The sequence below is a fragment of the Sinocyclocheilus rhinocerous genome, unplaced genomic scaffold (assembly GCF_001515625.1).
Source record: "Sinocyclocheilus rhinocerous isolate Xijiao unplaced genomic scaffold, SAMN03320098_v1.1 scaffold362, whole genome shotgun sequence".
Classification (NCBI taxonomy): Eukaryota; Metazoa; Chordata; class Actinopteri; order Cypriniformes; family Cyprinidae; genus Sinocyclocheilus; species Sinocyclocheilus rhinocerous.
This window is the reverse complement of record NW_015639507.1, coordinates 169,660-187,692: the sequence shown is the minus strand read 5'-3', so window position 1 is coordinate 187,692 and position 18,033 is coordinate 169,660. Positions and strand designations below refer to the sequence as shown.

The 18,033-nt window shown below is 34.6% G+C and overlaps 1 protein-coding gene across 7 annotated transcripts in view; it reads left to right on the top strand.

Moving 5' to 3' along the window:
• LOC107751174 (calmodulin-binding transcription activator 1-like) overlaps positions 1 to 18,033 on the top strand; it is a 324,185-nt gene that overhangs the window by 267,310 nt on the left and 38,842 nt on the right. For all 7 annotated transcript variants that reach the window (XM_016566811.1, XM_016566809.1, XM_016566808.1 and 4 more), the window contains one exon: positions 8,679 to 8,750. In XM_016566811.1, coding sequence (XP_016422297.1) covers positions 8,679 to 8,750 — 72 coding nt within the window. The remainder of the gene's footprint in view (positions 1 to 8,678; positions 8,751 to 18,033) is intronic.

Here is an 18,033-nt window from a genome sequence, read left to right as displayed (position 1 = left end):
TTTGAGCTTGACAGCCTGTAATCATGTTTTGTTGTATGGAGAAAAAAAAAGCAGCGTGAATGTTTTGCTTTAGTGTTCAACTGGAAAAATACATATACAAATACATATTTAAGTGTTATAATCCTTTAATCTTGTCTGATAAACAAACTATTATGACTATTGGGCTGTATGTTTCCATGCTTTTAGCTCATCGTCATTCTTACCAAAGGCTAAAAATCCATCCAGACACTTGAAATAACCCCATGTGTCCCAAGAGGTTATTTGCGCATTGCTTTACAAAGCCTGTGCTGTGGCTAACTGTCCTGGGGGTGCTTGAAACGGTAGTGGCCATGAAAAGAGAAAGACGGGTGTATCTGTCCTTCTTCATCAGTAGTCTCCTCTGAGTCGCGGCCCCTCAGGTGCTAACTGTATGTCAGCACAATCAGCGGGGATTCGGTTTGGTGCCTCTTCAGACTCTCAATGGCTCTGCCTCACCCATTCCACTACCTCCAATCACAGCCGCCTCAGGATGACCCTTATCGCCGGCCGATAAAAATCCACCTTCGGCGGGGAGATAAGAGAAAGAGGGAGGAAAAGGAAGAGAAGAGTGCATCTGTACGATTAGATAAAGGAAAGGCGCTCTTGACAGACTGAAGGATTTTTAGCCAGAGGATGTTTTGAATGTGAGTATGCACAGCGCTCGAGGCTCCAATGCAATTTCCCCAGGATAAAATGATTGTTGTAAGCTGAGGTTTTTCTGAGCGGTGTCCTTAGGAAATGGCCAGTTCCCTTTCTAATCACAGTAGTGTTTACATGAGTACAGCGCCTCTGGCTTTCTCTCTTTCCAGCACTCTCTCTGTTCTGTCTTTCTCCAGGTGATGTTTTTTGAGAATATAGTAGTATATATAGTGCTCTGAGTGTCCACACAGGATGCATGAAAGGTCCAGCGATCCAAAAACACAAATATGTTAATATGCATCAGTAACGCATACACCTAGACAGCATCTCTAGACTTTTAGCACATTTGAACTGTGCTGATTTTAAAGGAAGATATAGAATTATATGGATTTAAAGGTAAAGTATGTCATTATTACATAAAATGAAATCATTTTCAGTTATTTCGAGTTCAATTGCACAATACAATATTGGCTCAACCAATGGCATAATTTGGGGGCGGGGCTACATGTGTACCACACAATGGCAGAAGATGGTTTTCATTTTGGCAATTTTGTTTGGTGCTGCTCGTGATGCAAAAATGACACATTCACTCTTGCACATGCAAAACCTCCTGGATATGATATAATACTCTCACATCTATCAAACTATTTCTAGTTTAATATAATTTATTATATGTGACCCTGGACCACAAAATCAGTCATAAGGGTCAATTTTTTTAAATGGAGATGTATGCATCATCTGAAAGACGAATAAATAAGCTTTCCATTGATGTATGGTTTGTTAGGATATATTAAAATTTTATTAAAATTTTTTTTCTATTTGAATATATTTTAAAATATAACTTATTGCTGTGATGCAAAGCTGAATTTTCAGCATCAGTCCTCCAGTCGTCAGTGTCACATGATCCTTCAGAAATCATTCTAATATGCTGATTTATATATATATCAGTGGCGAGCGGTGACTTTTTTAACCGCGTATGCTGAGTGATAAGATTAAGACCCCCCCACCCATCGCTTTTAAGACACACTCAAAGAGGAAAACACCGTGGCAGGTGTCGATTTAAAAGTATGCACATTCCTACCTTATTTGTAAATGAAATTCATCTCCAATCCTTCTTATAGTTTCAGGTTTATCCATAGTTATTCGAATGCTAGAAAGCAGCTGCTTTTCCAAGTAAAACCCGCCAAATAATGTAGTTACGTTATGATACGTAATATTCAGAAGGTGGGGAGATGGGGGATTCCCCCGCACTATATGTCTCTGCATCGACTGAATGATTTTTTTTTTATTCATTTATTTTTATTCCCAGTGAATAGGAGTTCAAACTTCCACCTGGGTGACACTGCTCCAATAATAGACCATGCAAAATACTATAATAATAATAATATCTTTAAAATATTGCCAAGTAACGTTGCAAACAACAATAAAATCAGAAAGGACTTTAATTGTAAGCGACACAAGTATACGAAAAACAAAGGTATTGATTCCTATTTTTTCCTGATGTTTGTTATTATTTAAAATTTTATAAATTTAAACAATTTTTTTTACCATTTACGCATGTTGACAATAACGTCTTTAACATTGTGTATGACCAGATATGTTTTTAGTGGACTTTCAAAATTTGCTTTGCTCAAAAAAGCATGGAAATATACAGTTATAATGTGTTTTTTTTTTCATATGATTTAGTCGAGTTAGTTTTGCATCAAACACAATGTGATTTTCGGCAATCGAGATCTGGCAGCAACAGCGCATTTTTCCGCTTGGGCGAGCGCTTAGCAGACAGCTTACCTCGCGCATTAAATCTGCCGCAGACCAGCAAATCACTGAGAACGCGCAACAATCCTGACAAGTCATAGCAATAGAGCGGAGGCCAGAAAGCTGCGGAGAATCTGCTCGCCCGGAAGTTTCCGTAACTGACGTAGATTTACAGAAAATTACTGTTGTTTTCAAATAAATAATTTTACGTACTTATTCCCAACACTATATTAAGCTTTGAGTCACATCTCAAATGACAAGGGATCAACTTATAATCATGTTTTTATTAATTAGCCTATATATAGCCTAAATAAATGCAGCCTTGAAGAGCATTTGAGACTTCTTTAAAAAAAATAAAAATTTAAATCTTACTAATGCAAAAATTTTAAACAGCAGTATAAAATAGAATTGTAATTCAGCATCCTGTTTGCTACCTCACTTCTGGAATTGATCTGGAATTTGAAAGGCAGTTTAATTCTAAATGGTGCACACACGTGCTACACACAGACATGACGTCCTCCCTTTTCCCAGCCACTGACTCTTGTGTGCTTTAACCTTGGTTGTGTGTGTGAGAGAGAGAGTAATTCTAACCTTAAAAACCTGCTGATTAAAGCTAGTTTGGAGGAATTCGATTCCGCTTAAAGCCTTTGGCCCTCTGCCCAGCCCTGACGACGGATCGCCATTAACATCAACGGACAGCATGTCTTCACTCAGGCGGAGATGTGACCAGCACACAGACACTCACACACGTGTCCGGCACGGCCTGTTCCCATCACTTTCATTTTGATCTGTCTCTGTTGATCAGCATTGGTGTTCCCTGTGATCCACCCGTGTCAGGTAGCATGCTGCTCTCCTCCTGTTCCTGCAGACGCTGGTTTGATGGTTTATTTCACTGGGGCTTTGGGTTAAAGTTCAGAGTGATGAAGCAGGTTGTAGATGAACACTTGTTGTCTCAAACACACTGACCTGTTTAGCTATTTCTGTACAAAACATTTGAATGCTCTGTCAGCCGCTTTAGACAGCAGCCTATGTGAGCCTCTAGACAAATTTAGTACATATTAGTATGTGAAGGGACAGTATGTACTAAGAAAATTCCATGGATGGATGGATGGATGGATGGATGGATAGATAGATAGATAGATAGATAGATAGATATTTTGAAGGATGTGGGTAAGAGTTGCTGCTAGCCATTGACTTCTAAAGTATTTTTCCATACTACAGAAGTCAATGGCTGCCATCAACTACCATCAAAGATTTCTCATTTTCATTTAGTTTAACTTGATGTACTAAAATAACTAAAGCTAAAACTGAAATAAATATGAATAAAAACTGTATAGACAAAAAATTGCTAAAACTTTAAAATTAAAATTAAAACAGAAAATATAAGAAAATAACTAAAATTATATAAAAATTAATAAGAAATCTACAATAGACTAAAACACACAACAAAATTACCACAACTTTAAAATGAAAATGAAAACAAAATATACAACTAAAAACTGAAATAAAAATGAACAAAAACTGTATGGACTAAAACACACAACAAAATTACTAAAACTTTAACTAAAATTAAAATAAAAATTGGTAGCCATTGACTTCCATGGAATTTTTTGCAATGTCAATGGCTACCGTCAACTGTTTGGTAACCAACATTCTTCAAAATATCTTCTTTTGTGTTCAACAGAAAAAAACTAACTCGTACTGGTTTGGAACAACATTAGAGTGAGTAAATGATGACAGAATTTAAATTTTTGGTTGAACTATCCCTTTAACATTATTGATTTGTAATGTCATGTTTTTTATTTATGTATAAAATGCTGTACAATTATTATTTTTAGAAATATTATTTAGATTTATATAATTTTCTATTACTTTGAAAATGTTTAAATATGTTCAAACAATGTTGCGCAAAGAGTGTTTCTTCCTGCAATTGTGAGAATATTAGTAATAGCATTAAAAAGTTAGTTTAAAGTTTAAATAACGTCAGACCAACTTTTTAGAACTTTCCCTATCAGACTAACTGAGTTGCCGCTATCTGCTTTGCCATATCCAGCAGTACTGCTTTTTATTTTCTGAATGAGACTGGCAGCTCAAATCGCTGATGACACCCGATCCTCTGAGAGACAGAATGAGTTTTCCAACAGAGTCAGAGCATTAAACACAAACACTTTCTGCCCAGAATCATCAGAGTCGGAAAGATTCATCTGTGCTTCTCTGACTTTATTTCACACTATGGTTCCTGAGTTGTGCTACAGATTCAGCCTGAATTTACTGTTTGATGTCATTTTTTACCCAGCATGAGAAAAATGAATATCAAAGACATTTTTGATTCATTTAAAGCGCTCCTAAATACCACTTATAATGTTAGGTTTCTTTCACAAGGAAAGTCATAATTTAGTATTTCATGACTGTTTTCCACCCTCGCTGACCCTAAAGAATTAAGCAGGCTGTTTCCTGAGTTGTGCTACAGATTCAGCCTGAATTTACTGTTTGATGTCATTTTTTACCCAGCATGAGAAAAATGAATATCAAAGACATTTTTGATTCATTTAAAGCGCTCCTAAATACCACTTATAATGTTAGGTTTCTTTCACCAGGAAAGTCATAATTTAGTATTTCATGACTGTTTTCCACCCTCGCTGACCCTAAAGAATTAAGCAGGCTGTTTTGCAGCTGTCTTTATGACTGTAAATGACCTCTGTTGTGATTGGCTAACCTCTTCACATGTATAATGGGTAACTATTATGCCCATGCCGAGCTGCTGAATGCTAAATTACTGTTAATATGTAAATGTAGCCGGTCATATGGAAATGTGCTCATGATTCTGATATCATTATCAAGATTCATGTTTTTGTTTTTTTTTTACTTAGTTTTAATAAATGGTTTTGGGAGCGAGATTTGTCAAATTCGAAAAATCCTGTAGTCCTTTGTGAGTTTTGTGTGAGCGTCCGTTCTAGTTTTACTATGAACTCTGTGTCCTTGACATACAGCATCACTGAAAATGTCAGTGTATGATATTTTAATGTTTTTAGAGGCTTGAGGTTCATAATTACTAAAAGTTCATGCAGTAAAAATTAACTCCCGAGACTAAACCGTCCTTGTAAGGGCCAGGGTTATAAGAGTTCAAACTAAATCCATTAAAAAAAAAATCATTTCTATAAATAAAATACATGTAAACTGAAATGAAATAAAATGTACAAAAACATATTTTATTTCAGCCAGTTGCAAAGGAAAGATTACTAAAATAACTCAAATTAAAACTGAAATTAATTTTTTTTTAAATTGAATAGACAAAATAAAGAAATAAAACTTTAACTAAAATTAAAATGAAAACAGAAAATATAAGAATAAAAACTAAACTGAAAAAAGGGGGGGAGTTCAGAAACAATTGCATCAGCATTGTCTCTTTATGTACTAAAATACAAAATACATATCTATAGCTTTTGTTGGTACTGTACGAATGATAGTTTGAGCTTTGGACAACAGGAGGTGATGTAATTCTCAAAGTTTGTGGAAAAATTCTTTGATACACTGAAAACAAATGGTGTAGGATTTACTTTGAAACAATTAATTGGTAGTACATTACAAATAATTACAAAGAAATGAAAATTAACACTGAATTCAACAAGAAATTCTGAAATATATATTTTTTTTCTTTTTTTTTTTTTTTCTTTTCTAAAAACATATTTTTCATATCTTTAGTTAAAACTTTTTAAAAAATCATTTTTTACAATATATTTGAATTAAACTTTAGTTTAATAGACTTTATAATAAATATAATAGACTTTAGTTCACTTTACAGTTATATGTATTGTAACCCTCTTAAATATTTTCTTTGTTGTCTTTATGCTTGTAAATGCTGTGTTCTTTGTTGCAAAAATATATATAACATCTGGCAAAGGGACTACCAATGAAAACTAGCCGTTGAGCTAATTTGGGTACATTTACATTCATGAATGTTGATTAATATATATATATATACATACAAATTATAATAATAATAATTAAATCATACATTTTTCATTCTTTATTTATTTATTTTACATAATAGCATTATTGCATAACCGGCATTTAAATATAATCTTAATGTGGAACAACTGAAAGGGATTTTGTTCCTATATACTTATATTTTCTGCAACAACAAAAAATAATCCTTCAACTAAATCTATTTTTTCCCCCAGTAATCAAGTGTGTTTTCTAGTTTTATTCTAGAAAATATTGGCATAAATGTATATATATGCTATACTTTAATCACGATATCATCCCACATTTTGTTCAATATAATTAGCTACTCTTTGTTAGGAGTTTGTCACTTTATTTTAAATAGTAGCTTGACTGTAAATTGAATTATAAGTAGCCTGTAGCTTCCCTAACACTGGTTTTAATGTGTGTGTGTGTGTGTGTGTGTGTGTGTGTGTGGGAATGATACGCTGAGATGAGCTTCATTCCTGTAAAATTCAGCCAGCCGAATGTACAATAAGATCTGAGACAGGTCTCGTAATCCAGTGCTGTAAATAGACTTACATTCCTCCTGTTATTGACTCGATATGAAGGACACCAGTTACACACACACAGCGAGTGTCTAAATATCACGTCCCTCTGGATATTTTTATCCGGTCATAAAGAGAATCATACAAGGAAGGATTGTGTCATTTTTATGAAATCGAATGAGTGTGTCTATATGACTGTAATATTATGATTAACAACCTTTATTCTCCTCATTGCTGCAGTAATAGAGCTATGATACACTTACTGTGCTGATGGTTTATGTTGTGTAATTTATTCATTAAAGGGATAGTTCACCCAAAAATGACAATTTGCTCTTAATTTACTCATCCTCAGGCCATCAGAGATGTAGGTGACTTTTTTTTTTTTCTTGAGTAGAAGAGTAAAGAAGATTTTTAGCTGAAACCGTGGGTCCTTGGTGATTCATAAAATGCAAGTCAGTGGCTATGGGCACTTTGAGAAACATATGAAACAGTGAAAAAAGCATATACAGGCAAGATAAAATGAATACCTGTGGCTCGTGACGATATATTGAGGTCTTATGAAGTGAAACTATCGGTCTGTGCCAGAAACTGAACATTATTTACAACATTATTACCTCTAATCCAGAGGCAAACGGTCCAGAGTGATGTCTGGTTCACGAACGAATCATTCTTTTGAATCGGTTCTTTTTAGGGAAGTAGATGAACCAGTTCACCAGTTTCTCACAGTTTATGTAAAAAGGTGAGTTGTTTAAGACTAGTTTATTCACTTCATATGCTTTAGACATGCAAAACATTTGTGTTTCACATCATTATTGGTGCTTTAAAGGGGTCATATGATGTTGCTAAAAAGAACATTATTTTGTGTATTTGGTGTAATGAAATGTGTTAGGCGTGGTTGACTCTTAACTTTTATAAAGAGTATCTCTTTGGATTTGAGACTTTAGTCTTTGCAACTTTACAGATCTTCTTTATGCACCAAGAGCTTGTAACACTCCAAAGAGAAAGGAGAAATTGAAATCGCATCATATGACCCCTTTAATAATATTATTGCATATACATGGCATCATTACGTAATTACACAAACGAACTGGTGAATCGTTATTTGAACCAGTTCATTGAAACGAACTGTCCGAAAGAACCAGTTTGTGAAAAATAATAGGTTTGAGGCTCTGTATTTCAGGAAATAATGTTGGAAATAATGTTCAGTTTCTTTCACAGACAGATAGTTTCATTTCATAGGAGCTCAACATGTCAAGAGGCACAGATATTCATTTTGTGGTGCCTGTATATTCTCGTTTCACTCTCAAACTTTTGCAAAAAAAAAAGCATTTTTTTTATTCAAAAAAAGCATTTTTTGAATAAAAATCTTCTTTAAATTAACAGAGAATTTTCATTTTTTACACTCTTAAAAATAAAGGTTCCAAAATAACAGCGATGCAATAGAAGAACCATTTTTGGTTCCTCAACAAACCTTCCAGTGAACAGTTCTTAAAAGAACCATTTTTTTCTTAATGTGAAGAACATTTGAAAAATCTAAAGGACCTTTTTCCATTATAAAGAAGCTTTTGTGGAATGGAGTGATTCCATGGATGTTAAAGGTTCTTCATGGAACCATCAATACCAATAAAGAACCTTTATTTTTGTGAGTGTACTGATGGTTGTGTAGTTTTTAGTCGATTCAGCTGTACTGGTGTTTGTGCCATTTATTGCAGTTGATCTGATGTTTGTGTTTATTCTCCGTGGTTAACTTACGGTGTGCTCTGTGTTTTATTTCAGTGTCTGTACGGCTGCTATGTCCATTCCTCCATCATTCCTACGTTCCACCGCCGCTGTTACTGGCTGCTGCAGGTAAGAGTTCAGCTGCTTCCCTTACTATTTAACCCTAAACGATGCTTCAGATGCAGGACTAACACAACTGCAAACATCTTTCATCACCATCCCACTAATAACTCTGTCGTCTTGAGCTCTATGTCTCTCCCTCTCTGTTAAATGCATGAACAGTCTGACAGCGACGGCAGTAATTGAGGGTCATAAAGACGTTTGTCGAAGTTTATTAGCAGCCAGAGGTCGTTGTACAAAGTAGTCGATCAGTTCTATGGCTAGATGATGCTTTGGGCCTGTAGACGCGTCACAGATCAGATTCTTCTATTTGGCTGTTTATAAGTGAACTACACAGTTCGTTTGGTCGATCTCTGAGACCTGTGAAACTAGCCAAGTGTTGTCCGCAGACTGACAGAAACTATAAGCGTGTGGGATGTGAGGGTTTTTGCGCCGCAAGCAGCATCAGTCGAGATGTGCAAGCTTTCATTTCTTACCCTCAGCATCTCAGCGGTGCGGGACACAGTCTCCGGCTGGCTGTCAGACCGCTGTTGCTGCACGCCGCATCATTTACATGAGCTAAACGGTGGCTAGCCAACTAGTAGATCTCAGTTTGGGGGTCTAATTGACTAGTTGAAGGTAAAATTAGTAGTTGTGCAGGTCCTAGCATGTGTATGACATTTGTATATGTGTGTGTGAGTTTGGGTACATGTGTGAGGTTTTGCCGACATTGTTGAGACCAAATGTCCCCTCATGGATAGTAAAACCTGAAATCATCTACACTGTGCGGAGCAGCAAACAGCGCCCATGAGGAAACGACTTAATAAACATACTAAATAATGTCTTCATGGAAATATAAAAATGCAATGGGTTAGCTTTAGGTGCAGGGGATAGAAAATATTATTAGCACAGTATAAAAACAATCAATGGAAAATCCCCACCTTGTGTGTGTGTGTGTGTGTGTGTGTGTGTGTGGGTTTATACTTCAAGAGATGAAATTGCCTCCAGAAGTGAGCTGAATCTGACAAAACTGTTCTCTGGGACTTTCGAGGAGAAACAAATCAAAACAAAATATATAAAGTAAATAATATATATTTTTTTTTATTCTAAAAATGCAGAAAGTTTGCTTTTCCAAGTCTTCCAAGAGTGCTTATATAACAGTCTGAGAGCACTGGGACTTTTCACTGTTTGTAAAAATAAAAAGACAGACTGTCGGTTTGTTAATGGTGAGGATTTTTCAGTGACTCTTTTTATAGATCACACTTTTATACCAATAGATGGCGATTAAATAACTGCCTTTCTGAGTGAGTAATTTGAATCACTTACTCACCTGATTCATTCAAAATTACTGATTCATTTAGGAATAAAACAAGTGACTTTATTAGAGAGTCATTTGAATCATTCATTCAAATTATTCATTTAAAACTGAATCATTCAGTATTTAAACAATTGGCTGACTTGATTGTCAGTCATTTGAATTATTCCCTCAGCTGGTTTGTTGAAAAATACTGATTCATTCTGTAACAAACAAGTGACTGTCTATATGATTTAGTCATTTGATTCATTCCTTCTACCAATTAGTTCAAAACCACTGATTCATTCTGTAACAAAACAAGTGACTCTCTTTATGAATTAGTCAATTGAATCATTCACTCAACTGACTTGTTCAAAAACACTGATTTCTTCAGTAATGTGAAAAGTGGCTGACTTTATAAGTCAGTCATTTTGATTATTCCCTGAACTGATTTGTTCAAAACCACTGATATATTGAGGAACAAAACAAGTGGATTTCTTTATGAGTGAGTCTTTTGAATCATTCTCTCAACAAATGTATTCAAAACCACTGATTCATTCAGTAACAAAACAAGGGGCTGACTTTGAGTGAGTCATTTGAATCATTCATTCAAATTATTTGTTCAAACACACTAATTAATTCAGTAACAAAACAAGTGGATTTCTTTACGAGTGAGTCATCAGAAAACAGGTTGATGTTTGGATGAAAGACAATTTAGGTGCGTGAGATGAACTATGAAATATCTTTTATAAAAGCAATTTTATAATTCACGGTGTGTGTTGTGTGCGTGTGTGCGTGCGTGTGTGTGTGTTTAGTTTGGTTTAGTCTGAATGGAAGTGTAATGGGAGTTGAGGGATGAAAACATGTTAAACAATAGAACAAAACGAGGAGAAAAGAGAAAGAAGTCATGTGAAAAAATCGAGAGAACCCAGTGGTGATAAAGCAAATCTAAGCTGTCAGATTTCTCACAGTTACAGAGGCTTGAGCTCAGCTGGGCAGGTAAGAATGATTGATTACAGAGAGGGCGAATCCACCTACATTACAGAGAGAGAGAGAGAGTAAACCTACCCATGCACACTTACAACGCTTAAAACTTTCATCCTTACACCGGCACACCTGCCCAATCACAAGCAGATTATCATCAGCAGCATTTGATTTATGAAGCAGCACTTGCTACATATTAATGTTATAACGCAGGATGGTGTCTGCATACAAATAGAGCGCAACAGTGGGGCTCTGAGGAAAAAAATCCCATTCATTTACTCCATAGAGAAATTGATTTTTAGTGATAATGTATAAAGCCTTCAGCGCAGACCTACGGTGAGCTCTGAGATTGTTAAGTGATGGTCTAAACTTCTGTAGACTTCTAAATATCATATTTAATAGTGAAGAGGTGTGAAGAGCTCCACCAATCAGAGCGAAGTTGCTGTTACTATGGCAAAAGAGCAGCATTGTGAATGTAAATGTCATCTGTTGTGATTTAATGTTTTTGAAAGAAGTCTCTTCTGCTCACCAAGGCTATAATTATTTGATTAAAAATACAACAAAAAAAACGTAATATTGTGACATTTTTCTATTTGAATATATTTTAGAATGTTTATTTCTGATGAAAAGCTGAATTTTCAGCATCATCACTCCAGTCTTCAGTGTCACATGATCCTTCAGAAATCATTCTAATATGCTGATTTGATACTCAAGAAATATTTATTATTATCAATGTTGAAAAAAGTTGTGCTGCTTTATATTTTTGGTGGAAACTGTAATACTTTTTTCAGGATTCTTTAATAAATAGAAAGTTCATTAGAACAGAATTTATTTGAAATAAAAAGCTTTTGCAACATTATAAATGCCAACTGTCACTTTTGCTCAATTGAATGCATCCTCGCTGAATAAAAGTTCTTTAAAAAATTCTTACTGACCCTAAACTTTTCAACAGTGCTGTATGATTGGCATAATTTCCATCATGATGTTGTAGGTGTTTGTTGTGCAAAATGCAGGCAAACATATGTTGATGTAATCATGTTTGTGATGTCATAAGCATGATGATTTCTGAACGAGGCGTTATTTAAATGTTTGGGCTAAAAAGAAGAAAAAACCTTAGGAGGAACCCATTCTTCTCTGCTCAGCAAAGTTTTGTCCATACATCAATTACGAAACCAGCCATAAGATAAAAAGATGGTTGTGTTAGCAGTTAGCAGTCAACCAATAGAGATAAACGGGTATAAAAAGGATACAGGAAGTGTGGAGCTGTGCTGCACACATAAAGAGGAAGTTGAGTGTGTTTGCGCTCAGAGATGCTCATTGACTTATGCTCCAGCAGAGCGATTGGACTCACAAGGTTACACAGCAGTGATTGGTGCCCCGCCGAGCTCTTCGATAGCTCAAACACACACACACACACACTCCATTTGGCACTGTCAATCACACCTGTCAAGGTCAGTCTTTGTACTTTTGTTCACATTCGTCACTTAGTTTTAGAAACTTGAAAGCCCATGGACCGTGCTATCATGATGTAGATGGTTTAACCTATATATTATAGCTGGAAAATGAAAAAAATAAAAAAATAATAACATTCTGCTGGTAAAAAATATGTTTTGCTTTATTGCCAAGTATGCTCGCACACGCAAGGAATTTGTTTTGGTGACAGAAGAAGCGTCCAGTACACAGAGACAACAACAACACAGATAATAAAATAAAAAATAAACATATGTGAATAAAATACACATGTAATAAAATTAAAAGGCAGAAAAAAAGTTTGTTATTAAAATAAAAAATAAAAAAACTTGTAAACCAATGTGGAACCATGCTAGATCATGACAGATGATTTATCCTATATATTATGTCTGGAAAAATAAATTAAATTAAATAACAAAACTAAACTAAATAATACAAACTAAATAAATAAATACATATATACATGGGTATAAATAGATAGATGGGTGATAATGGATAATAAATTAAACTAAAAAGCAGAAAATAAAGGCATTTTTCTGTTGCTAAAAATGATTAAATAAATAACAAAATTAAAAGAAAACTTACTTTAAAAAAAAAAATGATATAAAAGGCAGAAAAAAAGCAATTTTTTCCGTTGTCGAAATGTCAAAATAAATAATGAAATAAAAATCTGAAAAATAAAGTATTTTTTAATTATTTAATATTTGTTCAAATGTTAAAATTAAAAAATGTTTAGTTAAAAATGTTAAATATTGGGATTTTAAAAATCCAAGAAAGAAAGAAAGGGAAAAAAATGTCTGTTGCTCAAAATAAATAATGTAATAAAATAAAAAAGTATTTTATTTTTCCATTTGTTAAAAAATATAATAATATGCATATAATATTTTTTCTGATGTTACAGTGCTTTCTTATCAGAGCTGGTCACTTTATATGTTGGTTAGACGGTCTAAATGCAGAGTTTATGGGCAGAATAAGCTGCAGTGTGGACCTTCAGAAATCATTCTAATATGCTGATTTGATACTCAAGAAATATTTATTATTATCAATGTTGAAAAAAGTTGTGCTGCTTTATATTTTTGGTGGAAACTGTAATACTTTTTTCAGGATTCTTTAATAAATAGAAAGTTCATTAGAACAGAATTTATTTGAAATAAAAAGCTTTTGCAACATTATAAATGCCAACTGTCACTTTTGCTCAATTGAATGCATCCTCGCTGAATAAAAGTTCTTTAAAAAATTCTTACTGACCCTAAACTTTTCAACAGTGCTGTATGATTGGCATAATTTCCATCATGATGTTGTAGGTGTTTGTTGTGCAAAATGCAGGCAAACATATGTTGATGTAATCATGTTTGTGATGTCATAAGCATGATGATTTCTGAACGAGGCGTTATTTAAATGTTTGGGCTAAAAAGAAGAAAAAACCTTAGGAGGAACCCATTCTTCTCTGCTCAGCAAAGTTTTGTCCATACATCAATTACGAAACCAGCCATAAGATAAAAAGATGGTTGTGTTAGCAGTTAGCAGTCAACCAATAGAGATAAACGGATATAAAAAGGATACAGGAAGTGTGGAGCTGTGCCACACACATAAAGAGGAAGTTGAGTGTGTTTGCGCTCAGAGATGCTCATTGACTTATGCTCCAGCAGAGCGATTGGACTCACAAGGTTACAGAGAAGTGATTGGTGCCCCGCCGAGCTCTTCGATAGCTCAAACACACACACACACACACACTCCATTTGGCACTGTCAATCACACCTGTCAAGGTCAGTCTTTGTACTTTTGTTCACATTCGTCACTTAGTTTTAGAAACTTGAAAGCCCATGGACCGTGCTATCATGATGTAGATGGTTTAACCTATATATTATAGCTGGAAAATGAAAAAAAGAAAAAAATAATAACATTCTGTTGGTAAAAAATATGTTTTGCTTTATTGCCAAGTATGCTCGCACACGCAAGGAATTTGTTTTGGTGACAGAAGAAGCGTCCAGTACACAGAGACAACAACAACACAGATAATAAAATAAAAAATAAACATATGTGAATAAAATACACATGTAATAAAATTAAAAGGCAGAAAAAAAGTTTGTTATTAAAATAAAAAATAAAAAAACTTGTAAACCAATGTGGAACCATGCTAGATCATGACAGATGATTTATCCTATATATTATGTCTGGAAAAATAAATTAAATTAAATAACAAAACTAAACTAAATAATACAAACTAAATAAATAAATACATATATACATGGGTATAAATAGATAGATGGGTGATAATGGATAATAAATTAAACTAAAAAGCAGAAAATAAAGGCATTTTTCTGTTGCTAAAAATGATTAAATAAATAACAAAATTAAAAGAAAACTTACTTTAAAAAAAAAAATGATATAAAAGGCAGAAAAAAAGCAATTTTTTCCGTTGTCGAAATGTCAAAATAAATAATGAAATAAAAATCTGAAAAATAAAGTATTTTTTAATTATTTAATATTTGTTCAAATGTTAAAATTAAAAAATGTTTAGTTAAAAATGTTAAATATTGGGATTTTAAAAATCCAAGAAAGAAAGAAAGGGAAAAAAATGTCTGTTGCTCAAAATAAATAATGTAATAAAATAAAAAAGTATTTTATTTTTCCATTTGTTAAAAAATATAATAATATGCATATAATATTTTTTCTGATGTTACAGTGCTTTCTTATCAGAGCTGGTCACTTTATATGTTGGTTAGACGGTCTAAATGCAGAGTTTATGGGCAGAATAAGCTGCAGTGTGGACCAGACTTGAGACAGTCAGGAGTCTAGATTAGTCACCCTTCGTCTCTCAGTCCTGGAGGCTACAGACGGCCCCAAAAGAGCCTTTTATTTATTCATTCAGCCATGCATTTTGCCAGCGGTCTGCAGGGGCATCTGAAACCATGTATGGCAGGCCACATGATTGCTGTTTACCACGAGTGTCATCTCAATCTTTATGCGTGAGACTGTTTTTAATGTCTCACGTAGCATTAAGGGCTGCAAATCACACACTGTGAGAAAATGCATAAAGTTTTATTTCTCCCCACATTCTCTTTCTTCCTCTCCGTGTTCTTTCTGTTCTTCCTCACCACCTCTTTTTGATTTCATGTCTTTTGACAGCCTGTTGAAATTGTGACCACATTCTTGTATTGCAGTTGACCCGTCCATTCACTTCCATTTCATGCTGAGTAAAGCGAAGCCATTTGCTGTTTCCGCCGGGCATTAGGGAGCGATGCTGGGCTCTGGTCAACACACTTCACTGCACTCAATACAGCGTTAACATTCACCTTCAGCTCCACAAGCACACATGCAGCTTCTTTCAGAGCACACGCCTCCATACTTACAGCGCCGTTTTTAGTTCATCAATAAGGACCTAGTTTACTTTCTTAATAAATGTTACTGGTCTAATTGAGCATTATTTCTAAAGATTTTTTTTTTCTTTTAAAAAAGTTATAAACCGTCATCAAAATGTTGTCACTGCTTCTAAAACTTTTTTTGCTGCTGTGATTATCCAGAAGGAATCCAAGCAACTCTCAGTGAATAAAATTAAGTCCAATCATTCATTATTTATTTTATAAGGAAACGCACTTCAGAACAAAAAAAAAGACAATTGTGATATTTCTTGTAACGCTGACTTCATATCTCACAGTTGCAACTTTATTTTTCACAACTGCACAGCTTTTTATTGACTTTGTCTTATAATTGTGAATTTATATCTCACAGTTGCTATTCTATTTGACATCATTGCAACTTTATTGTCATTTTTTTAAAAGATGACAAAACAAAATCATTTCTTGTTTTTAATCTCACAATGACCTGTTGTATTTTTTACACTGATTTGGAAATGGACTTCCATACATTATCAAAATTAAAAACAATTGTGGATCATTAAATTGATTAAAAAAAATGACAGTGAGGGCATTTAAAATGTTACAAAAGATTTTCATTTCAAATAAATGCTGTTCTTTTGAACTTTCTGTACTGTACTTTTTATTGTATCTCAGCTTCCACGAAAATATTAAGCAGTTTTCAGCATTGATAATAATCATAAATGTTTCTTGAGCAGCAAATCAGCATATTAGAATGATTTCTGGAGGATCATGTGACACTGAAGACTGGAGTAATGATGTTGGAAATTCAGGATTGCATCAAAGGAATAAATTACATTTTACAATTTACTAAAATAGAAAACATTTGAAATTGTAATAATATTTCACAATTTTACAGTTTTTACTGTATTTCTGATCAAATAAATGCAGCTTTGGTGAGCATTCGAGATTTCATGAAATAAAAAATGGAAATCTTACCAACCCTAAACATTTGAACAGTACCTGAATTCTGCTTACAGATCCTGGCAAACCAAATAGGAGTTTTGTGGGTTTTTAGTCCATGTCTGGTGGTGTTGAGCACAACTGTATGCCAGTGTACTCCTAAAGCTGGCAAAAACTTTTAGGAGATATATGCATATAAAATCCACTGTCTTTGCCTTCTGGGAAAATGGGCCAAAATATTGATGACTCAACTTGTTTGCAGGGGACGTATGCTAATTTTCGCAGATGCTCTTTAGAATGAGAATGTCCCTCCCAATGAAACCGCCTGCGACTGAGGAGAAGTTAACTCAAGGAAATAGGCTGTTTATAAAGAGGACAAGCACTTGAATATGTCCTGCTCCTTCAATAAGAATTACAAGCAAGAAAACCGCTTTTCATATCAAGCTAGGAGACTTTCAATAGTCAAACGTGCTTTAAAATAAGTATTTCATAACAAAAGTTCACAGTGGGCAATGACACTTTAACCCTGGGAAACGTTAAGCATAATTCGTTTCCTTTTGAAGTTCAGCGCTGTTCTTTCCCAAAAAGACTAACTCGAAAAGTGAAAGCCGTGACTTTACCACCCTAAGCCCTCCGTCTGAACACTACGTGACACATCAAAGCCTTTTTGTCAAGTCCTTGAGGAGAACTGAGACTTCCCGTGCCCACCAACCGGAGAGAGGTGAAAAGCACACACACACATGCATTTGTCCAAATCTGCAGATCCTCAGGAGATGCTTGTGACCCTCACTAAGAAGAGGTCCCGAGACAAATGTGGCGTGTTGTGGAGCCAGTGAGCCATTAGTGCTGTTTTCCCCTTGACCTCTCAGACAGGAACAGCCATTATGCTGTTGTTCGAACAAAAACCTCAAGGTGGGTTCAGTGTTTCAAAGCCCGGCAGGTTTCAACTGGAAGTAGCGCTGGATATGAGTGCAAGCTACAGTAGTGTGTGTGTGTGTGTGTGTGTGTGTGTGTGTGTGTTTGAGAGACAGACCGACAGAGAAAGAGCAGCATAAGTCAGGGAACAAGAGCTCATGGCCCATTAAGTAATGCATCCTTCCTGAAAGACCTTAAAGGGGTCATATGATGTTGCTAAAAAGAACATTATTTTGTGTATTTGGTGTAATGAAATGTGTTTATGCGGTTTAAGGTTCAAAAGACACATTATTTTCCACATACTGTACATTATTGTTTCTCCTCTATGCCCCGCCTTTCTGAAACGCGTAGATTTTTACAAAGCTCATCG